Source organism: Lygodium microphyllum, chromosome 26, assembly GCF_053477565.2.
Source record: "Lygodium microphyllum isolate KBCC chromosome 26, Lygodium_microphyllum_v1.1.10, whole genome shotgun sequence".
NCBI lineage: Eukaryota > Viridiplantae > Streptophyta > Polypodiopsida > Schizaeales > Lygodiaceae > Lygodium > Lygodium microphyllum.
Window position 1 is genome coordinate 88,694,752 of NC_141160.1, and position 10,022 is coordinate 88,704,773.

General features: G+C 44.0%; 1 protein-coding gene across 1 annotated transcript; it reads left to right on the forward strand.

The window, feature by feature from the left end:
• Positions 1 to 6,575: 6,575 nt before the first annotated feature.
• On the forward strand, positions 6,576 to 9,343 carry LOC148013513 (aldehyde oxidase GLOX-like). Its single transcript, XM_087668293.1, has one exon. The coding sequence runs from the start codon at positions 6,954 to 6,956 to the stop codon at positions 8,577 to 8,579; it is 1,626 nt and encodes a 541-aa protein (XP_087524419.1). The 5' UTR covers positions 6,576 to 6,953; the 3' UTR covers positions 8,580 to 9,343.
• The last annotated feature ends 679 nt before the right edge of the window (positions 9,344 to 10,022 follow it).

Genomic DNA, 10,022 nt, shown 5'->3' on the forward strand with positions numbered 1-10,022 from the left:
TTCCTTTTTTCTCTTATCTTCATTTTGATTTTGGTCCTTTTGTTTGTTCTTTCCCTTAGAGCAATCTTTCTTTATATTTGCTTTCTTGTTACAAAAGAAGCATTCTACATCATTCTTGCTCCTTGATTTGCCTCTTTTATAAGAGTTTCCCTTAGTATTTAACCTTCCTCTCATAATGAGTGCACTAGAGCTCTTTGACCATGCAACCTTCTTTTTATTTACCTCCTCAATGAACAAACTACTCTAAACTTTAGCACTTGTAAGACCACTTGTAGATGCAAAGTTATCAATGGTTGTTCTAAAAGTGTCCCGTCTCTTAAGCAAAGTGATTAACAAGAATGTAGCTTTAACTAAATCATGAAAAATGATACTCTACAATGTCAACTAGTTGAAATGGTATTGAAATCATTAAGATGGTTAGACAGAAGTCTCCTAGTCTACCGTAGATACTATAAATAGTCTTTCCAAGTCTCACTTTCAAACAAGGGGTTAAGATTTAGCCACATTGTCAAATCCTAGTGTACCCTAGATACTATAAATGTAGTCTCTCCAAGTCCCATTTCAAACAAGGGGTTAAGTTTTGGCCACATGGTATAATCTTTACCCCTTATTTGAAAGTGAAACTTGGAAGATTTCCAAATTCTCTAATACGCTGCTTTTGCTACAAGTCCTCCTTATGCTAGTGGCATGTGGACCACCTTCTTGCCTATGCCTTCCTTGCAATGGAATCCTTAGTTAATGAACATGCTCTTCCCATTGTTGTGATTATATTGTCCAATAATCTCACAAATTGATTATAAGTTTCCTTGGAAATAAGGATTTAATGTACATAGGTTTAGATCTTGAATACTTCTATTTATCATCAAATTTTTTGGGTGCTCTCATGGGTGTTGCTTGGGGGGCTAAGGAGGGATGGTTCTTTCATGTCCATTGTGTTAGCCATAGCCTTCCCTTCCTTGCTCATTGACACTCTGTAGAAAGCTGGTTGCATTGTACTACTTTGTTTACCTATACAACGTACACATGACAGTTGCACCCGAATTGTGTGGCTTTAATTTAATGGTTTTCCATGTGATCCAAATCCATCTGCCCTAATCGATACATGGCTTGTTACATGTGGTTAAAGTAATTATGTCTACATTGTAATGTGTGTAGGTTTTATGATCTTAACATTTGAGTACTAGTCTAATATTCATTTCTACCATTAGTTTAAACACACTTACAATATATAAAATCTTGCTAAAAGAGGGGTGTACTTATTGCTATATAATTTACTTGTTCTCCTTAAAGAAAGTTAGAGCTCCTTAATCTTGTATAGCCAATGGCCATAAAGTTGAAATGGCCCCCCACTTACACCATCTTTGGCTCGTATGTAAGAGACTTGGTACATTTTCCTATGTGTCTACTGACCTATATGCTTGGAAGGAGGGATTTATTCTCTTTGAAAGAAGAGTTCAACTTGTCATTGGACTCTAATTTGGGACTTGGAATTTGGAAATGCTTGTGGAGCTTTTACTATATCATAAACATATTTGTCTAGTGATGACACATGTTGGGCATCATGTGTGCAGTGCTTCTTGCTTAGGGACCAACATGTGTGCAGTGCTTCTTGCTTAGAGATCCAGCACTGGCAATTGAAGGTGTCAGCTGAGACACCTTGCAACTTGCAAGGGGATGTGATTCTTTAGGACCCTACTAGTAACTACCACTGGTTGCGCCAAGGCTTGGGTTGCATGCAGCCTACGAATCGCGAGCGATGAGGTAACAGGTTGCGAAGGCAAGCACGTGGGCTAATAGCCAGCACACATGATGTACGCGTGAGTGGAGGTCGTGCCTTGCCACATTGGATTTAACCCAACGGAAACCTGACGTCGCGCACATGAGGCAAAAAGTTGGAGTTTTTTTTTCCCCCTTTATTTATCTTTGCGTCCTCTCTCTGACTCTCGCGGCCTCCAGCCTGCGCAGGCCCTTCTTCGCCCTATGCCTTCTCCTGCCAATATCCTTCTGCGCCTTCTCCCTGCGAGCAGAAGGCGTAGCCCCTTCTTAGCCTTGCACTGGTAGCAACCATCAACAACAGCAAGAGCAACATTGTCACCCTCGTCTCCTCGTAGATGAGGCCGCTAAACATACACCATACCCTCTTCCTCCTCCAATAGCTGACACTCCTTTGCACAATGCACCCTCTTCCTTTGTACCTACTTCTAGAGATACTACTACTATAAGAAGATGTCGCACCATCAACAGCTCTCCTTGTCTCATTCTACATAATATTGATACTCATTTTGTAGTCCACACCTCTTTTGCTCGATACATTTTTGTCATCCATTTGTATTCGGGATTGGTGGGTTTTTCCAAGGCAGCACACATTTTGGCAACATGTACAACAATCAATTTGGGTGCATGAAATTGATGTCCGAGATGACCTTTATCCAAGAAGATATAGGGTCTCTTACAGGGGATTCCACATGCTCCTTCAACAGCTTGCACCCTTTTGGCCACGTCCTGAGCTGGGAAGATCATGTGTTCGTGATCCAATACAACCCGAGAAGGCACTCAGTTGTACATTGCTTCGTCTTGCACACAACGAGTCTACCCATCACATCGCTGATACCTTCAGAGTGGGTGAGTCTACAGTAAGAAAATATTGCCATATGATTGTTCAAATATTGGCTTTTCAACTACGACCAAGGTACATCGGTGTTCCAGAAGGCCAACGCCTAAGGAGTATTATCTCAGACTTTCAAGCATTGACAATGTTTCCAAATGTGTGCGGGGCTATTGATGGGTCTCACATATAGCTCGCCAGGAAGCCAAATCATGAGGACATACCTGCTCAATACTGGTGTAGACTTCACTTCCACTCGGTCCTCCTACAAGGCGTTTGTGATGCTAGAAATCAACTATGGGACGTTTGTGTCATGGCTCATTGGAAGGCTTCATCCCTTTACAAAAAAATGCGAGGAAAGGAGATCCTCCAAGAACCAGTATTGTAGCTTCACAATGTTCGTGTCTTGCCATATCTCTTAGCTGATGGAGGCTATGGAGCTTGTAGTCATCTAATTAATCCTTTCAGAGAAACTCACCCTCCAGCGTCCGGCAACTGGAAGTTATTTAACAAGCATCTTTCTAGAGGTAGGGTTCTCATTGAGAATGTTTTTGGCATGCTAAAAAATAGATGGCATATCTTACGCGACATCAATGTAGACCTTCATCGAGTACCCATGTATATTGTTGCTTGTTGTGTTCTACACAATTTCTTGATGGAAACAAACAATGAGGAGCTCAGGGAGGATGACATTGATCCTCACCCTAATGACCAACCCACACCTCGCATGGAGAGATCCAAGTGTGAGGAAGGTCAAGCTCTTTGGCAAGCTATATTTGATGAGTGGACCTTGCATATGCAAGTCACTCAATGATTGTCATTTGACCCATTGTGGCTACTTGAATGTTAACACTTCATGTTCTTCAAAGCACACATTGGGATTATGGCTACCTGAATGTTAACACTTCATGTTCTTTGTACCTCTTACAAAACATCTACTCAAATGGAGGTGGAACATAGTTGTCAAACCCAAACATACATGGCAACACATCTCTATTGAGATGGAGGTGGAGTATTTTTCATGCCAGCCAAAAGTTGAGCAATTTGCAAATTCATAGCCAAGCGTTTCTCCTCAAGTTCCAAACGTTTGAGCTCTATCTCCTTGAAAGCATTGGCAAAGGTACTACACCCACGCTCTATGGATGCACCCACTCCATCCAAACATATTGACTTTCTTTTCTTGTTCCTTTGACCTCAAATTGCTCCAATTGATGGACTTGCATTGACTTCATTTGAAAGTGGTTCCCCATTTTTGTTTGGGGTGTTGCCGACATCATCATCTGTTGTGTCTGTTGTAGGGTTTGATTGAGGCCCTTCACCTTGCCCCATGTTCACATCCTCATCATCAGCGAAGGATATTGTGTCTCCACCAACGAACCCAACACCTGTAAAACCTCCTTGAAGGCCGTTGACTTTCGGTGTAGTGCCCAACAAATCACTCATATGGGAGTAGAACTCCCATCTAGATGGTTCTGCCCTTGTGGTGGACTCTTTTGACCTCTCCCGCATGTATGCTTTCTTCATATTATCCCACTTATTTCTACATTGTGTATCAGTAAACTCAGTGCCACACCTAGCATTAACATCCCGAGCAATTTCACCCCAATGTTTTGCCTTAAAATTTCCACGATTCATGGAAATCCATTTATCCTCATAAAAGTCAAGCAAAGTTGAAATTTGGCTAGATGACCAAATTTCCGACTTCTTCTTGGGTGGCACCACTGCATCTGATATGGAGCTTCCTACATTGTTGCTAGTAGTTGTATTGCTCATAGGCACACTTGAAGAGGACCTTCAATTGGCAAGGGCCACTAGAACCGCAAGAGATTGCTCTAATACTAACTGATCAACATCGTGATGAGACAAGGGAGGTGCAAGCTGAGAGCTTGGAACTCTCTCATCAATCTCTTGAGAAAAGGTACCAAGGTTGCCATTGAGGGAAGGGGTTTGGCTATATTGAGAGAAATTGGCACGGCCTTGCACACCCAAGGCATGTAAAAGTCCTGGAACAATGGAGGGGGAGGGGTTGAAAAACTGAGATTGAGCAAAGAAACGCATGGTTTGAGGGGTCATTACGTCTTGACCTTGCTCAAATATTTGGCGACTAGAACTTCCAACAACATGGGGTTGGAAAGCACTAAATGCACTTGCAAATTGATGGCCTTGATTGCTACCATCCATTGTAAAAGAAACCTACACAACACAAGGACTTGCATTTTGTAAATTCATTGGCTTGAATGAAGGCAATGAGATTTAATGAGGCTATTTGCACCCAAAACTAATTCAATGCGATATAATTCAAGGACCATAAGATTTCCCAAGAAACATAGGCACTTAATAGGAGCATAAATTTGATGAGATGAAATGATACAACAACATAAACCTCTTGGAAAGAGTATTACCAATTTAAACAAAGCATGTATATGCAACAAAATAAACTTTTTAGTATGGACAATACATTAGGATAGAAAAGTAAATAATATAACAACATATACCTATCATAAAGAGTATTACAACATAACCAAATAAACCATCTTGGCATGAACAATAGAAAAGGATAGAAATCAGAATCATATAACACCTATTAGAAAGAGTATTACAACATAACAAAATCAACCATTTTGGCATGAACAATACAACAGGATAGAAATCAGAATCATATAACACCTATCAGAAAGACTATTACAACATAACAAAATCTACCATTTTGGCATGAACAAAACAAAAGGATAGAAATTAGGATCATAACAACATAAACATATTTCACTAAAAGTTTATATGCATGAGCAATACACTAAGATAGAAAAGCAAAACATATAACAATATAAACCTATCAGAAAGAGTATTACAACATAACAAAATAAACCTTTTTGCATGAACAATGCATTAGGATAGAAACCAGAATCATATACCAACATAAACAACAGAAAGAGTATTACAACATAACAAAATAAACCTCTTTGCATGAACAATGCATTAGGACAGGAACCAAAATCATATACCAACAATGCATTAGGATAGAAACCAGAATCATATGCCAGAGATCAACATGCAAGCCAATTAACAGCTTCGATTGCCAATGGCTTCCAATGCCCATGCAGGGCTGGTCCTCTGATCAGTAGATCCTCTAGCCATAATTGGCATGCAAACAACCTTTATGCCTATGCATCAGAGAGATAGAGAGACCTTTTGGGTGAATTCTCAGCAGCAAGAAGAGGCCTTTCAATCCTTTGTTCTTTGTGTGCTTCCTTCAAGAAGTGATCTGCACCAAAAATAGAAGAACAATGAGGCACACAAAAGATGGCAGCAAAATTGTTAGTTTATAATCATTTTCATGGCACCCAAATTCTCATAATAGAAAACATTAAGTGCACAAACGTTGATGCCTTCAAATTCCTTTTGATCTCACCTTACCTAAAATCACAGCACATCAAATATCATGCACACAGGAACGATGACATGCACAAAAAGTATCGAGCACAAACTCACAATGGGCATGCCACAAAAGTACTATCATCAAAGGACAAGACATAAACCAATGAATAGCAACGATTTTTGCAGGAAAAGGCAAAGGACGGAGACGACGAGCCAATCATCATAGCAGTTGCCAGTGATTCACACAAAAACATCACTTCAGTATTCTACCAATGTACCATCTAGCATCGAAGTCTGGGAGTACACGACAACAGGAGGAGGAGCTGTCAGACGATTTTATGGTGCACACAATTCATGGCTGCAGGCGGGAAGAAGTCGAGGAGCGGGAAAAGGAAATTTTCACTTTCCACTTACATGTCACCACGTGGCAGGAAGGCTACGAAACTCGAGCTAAACAACCAATTTGTCGTTCGTTCACAAAACCTAACTCATTTGCAGCCACGTCATCTTACTCTTCACTCGTTAAGGAAAAGTAACCTCGTGTGGGCGGTATATAAGGCTTCCCTTTCTTAACAAACGCCGTAAGTATTTCAGTGATGTGAGTCAAAAGCGGCCACCAACGGCATTTTACAACGTTAAGGTGAACCGTTTTAGAGATCGGTCTGCATGATGCAACACGGCAGCACCAGGACCAGATGGGAGGCAGGCCGAAAGCAACCTTTGCTTACTTTATTGCACAGAATCCTTATCGTTTTCATCAGTTCTAGCCTCTAGGAACACAGACGCAAGTGTGAGCCTGTGAGCTGGGGCGCATCTTATTAAAGCATTGCATGAGAGTCCCCCCCCTTCTCTCTCAGCAGGGCAGCGTACTCAGAGTACCAGCTCAATCAGTCAATCTCAGACTTCAGTCAGATAATTGATGAAGTATAGCTGATCTTCTGAGTTGATAAGCTGGTTGATTAAGGCGCTTATCATGGTGCTAATCCGATTACTATTGTTATCATTAGCTTGCTTAGTGTTAGTATCAGATGACGATGGAGTAGCCTTCGCCCAGCTCCCGGGCTCCTGGGAGGTTCTGCTGGAGAATGCCGGGATCTCGTCCATGCACACCGCCGTCACTCACTACAGCAACGTCGTTCTGCTGGATCGGACCGACATCGGGGCCTCCCAGATCCGGCTTCCCGACCGGAAGTGCCGGACGGACCCCAACGATCGCGCCCTCCGTCACGACTGCAGCGCCCACTCCGTCGTCTTCGATCCGGCCTCCCGCTCCGTCCGCCCGCTCATGATCCTCACCGACACGTGGTGCTCCTCCGGCCAGTTCCTGCCGGACGGTACCCTCCTCCAGACGGGCGGCGACTTCGACGGCTACTCGACCGTCCGCCAGTTCGCGCCCTGCCCGACGGGCGGCGGCTGCGACTGGCAGGAGCTTACACGTGTCCGGCTGGCGGCCGGCCGCTGGTACGCCACCAACCAGCTGCTGCCGGACGGCCGCATGATCGTCGTCGGCGGCCGGGGGCAATTCACGGCAGAGTTCATTCCGGCGAGCCCGGATGGGCCCCTCGACCTGCCGTTCCTGCGGGAGACCCTCGACGCGCAGATGGACAACCTCTATCCCTTCGTGCACCTGCTACCGGACGGCAATCTCTTCATCTTCGCCAACGTCGACTCCATCCTGTACGATTACACGACGGGGCGCGCCGTCCGTCGGTATCCGTCGCTCCCCGGCAACCCGCGCAACTACCCGTCCGGTGGCTCCTCCGTCATGCTCGCGTTAACCGCCGACGACGGCTTCCGGAAGGCGGAGATCGTCGTCTGCGGCGGTGCGGTGTACGGCGCGTTCCTGCGGGCGGAGACGGAAGCGCCGGCCGGCGGCGGCTGCGGGCGCCTGACGGCGACGGACCTGGCGCCGGAGTGGGAGACGGAGGAGATGCCGTTCCCGCGGCTGATGGGGGACATGGTGATGCTGCCGACAGGGGACGCTGTCATAATTAACGGTGCGGAGACGGGGGCGCAGGGGTTCGGGATGGCGGGGAATCCATGCCTGTATCCGGTACTATACCAGCCGGCGGCGGCGGCGGGTTTACGGTTCATGACCCTGGCGCCGACGGAGACGCCGCGGATGTACCATTCGACGGCGAATCTGCTGCCAGACGGCAGAATCCTGGTGGCCGGATCGAATCCGCACTACTACTACAACTTCAGCGGACCGTTCCCGACAGAGCTGAAGCTGGAGGCCTTCTCGCCGGAGTATCTGAGCCCGGGCCTGGCAAGCCTCCGGCCGTCCGTCCTGGGGTCGCCGGACATCCTACTCTACGGCAGCCCCTTCGACGTACATTTCTCCGTCGAGCTTCCCGTTACCGGAATCGTGGAGGTCAACCTCCTCAGCGCCCCCTTCGCCACCCACTCCTTCTCCCAGGGCCAGCGGCTCATCAAGCTCCACGTGGCCTCCGCCCAGCCGTCCGATAAGGCCACCTACACCACCACTGCCTCTGCCCCCCCTTCCCCCCTTGTGGCCCCACCTAGCTACTACATGCTCTTTCTTGTTAACCAAGGTGTCCCTAGCCAAGCTGTCTGGGTGCAACTCATGTCAGCTTGATGCACGCATCCACATACAACACACATCTGTGCACGCTTTGCTGGCGCGCACGTGTATAATGTGTGTATAGTCTTGCCTCCCACATTTTTGTATCCATAAACACACTCAATTCCTCATCATCTCAATTCTGTAACCCGCTTCCTTTTCTCAATTCTATAACTCTCTTCTTTCACAAACCTTTGGAAACCCCTTATCATCTTTCGATGCCACAAGTTTTTGCTCTCTTCTTTTACAACCCTCAAAACACCTTATTCTCTTCTCTTTGGCTTTGAGCATAGCCTTTCCAAAAGCATTCATGTTACCTCTCTCTTCTAACTATTCTTGTCTTTTGGGTTAATGCCCTTTTAACCATTCATTAATCAATCACCTCTCTACTTACACCCACTACTCATCCTGACCCTTGAGATCCACCTTAAACCATTTCTTCTTCTATGTCCTTTCCATTTCGATTAGCACCATTATATTAATATCAATTCTTCCTTTGCATGTTCAATAGTGTTCAAAATCAGACAACAAAATAGCTTTCCTAAGATCACCTTGGAATTGTATATCCATTTGAGTTAAACAAGTCAAACTTCAATTTACTCCCATGAATAACCATTCCCCTTTCTCAAGCTCTCAAATGAGAGCACAAAAAGTAAGCGTCTCCTCTTGCTGCCCAATACATCTCCTCGTGTTGCCCAATAAAGGAGTATTCTGGCATGGATTACCCCAGTACTCATGTAAAATACCCATTTGCTAGTCAATGATCTTACATCTAACAAGTTTGTATGGAGTTATGTAAATACCCAAAATTGCTTTATCACGTGACTATTGTGATAGGTAAGTGTGGACTACTATTTATTGGGTGTACAATTCAACCTATAAATGTTGTAATGACATGAAAAAATATTCCCTTGTGTGTACTCTAGCCACCTGTGCCACAAAAATTTGAGCATTGAATCTCTAAATGTATGTAAGAGTAATAAGAAATAGAGAAATCTAACTTGAATAATGCTAATCAAGAGACTTTGATTGATTTTATGTGTGTGTGTGTGTGTGTTTTCGCATGTGTGCATATGTGCCAGATAAGTGCTTAGAATTATGTATATGTTTGAGCACACATACTTTTAGGTGCCAATTATTAGAGTACATGATAAGGTAATCCAATGTTAGGCACTGTGAAGTTAATGATTTGATCATATTTTTCTTCAAGGTTTAAGATTCTAGCTCTAGATCTTTATTCATGTTGTATAATAATTTTATTAGTCTCTAACCTTAATATTATAGCAATTATCATATCAGTTTATAGTTCATCATTCTCTAACCTTAATATTATAGCAATTATCATATCAATTTATAGTTCATCATTAGGCTTTAGTACAGATTCTAAGTTTCCCCTTTGATCTTTTGCATTGAAGAATGAATGATAATATCATGGTTCTTTCATACCAATTTAGGTTT

Coding starts and splice junctions, on each gene's coding strand:
- LOC148013513 (XM_087668293.1), top strand. CDS start 6,954: ATGGTGCTAATCCGATTACTATTGTTATCATTAGCTTGCTTAGTGTTA.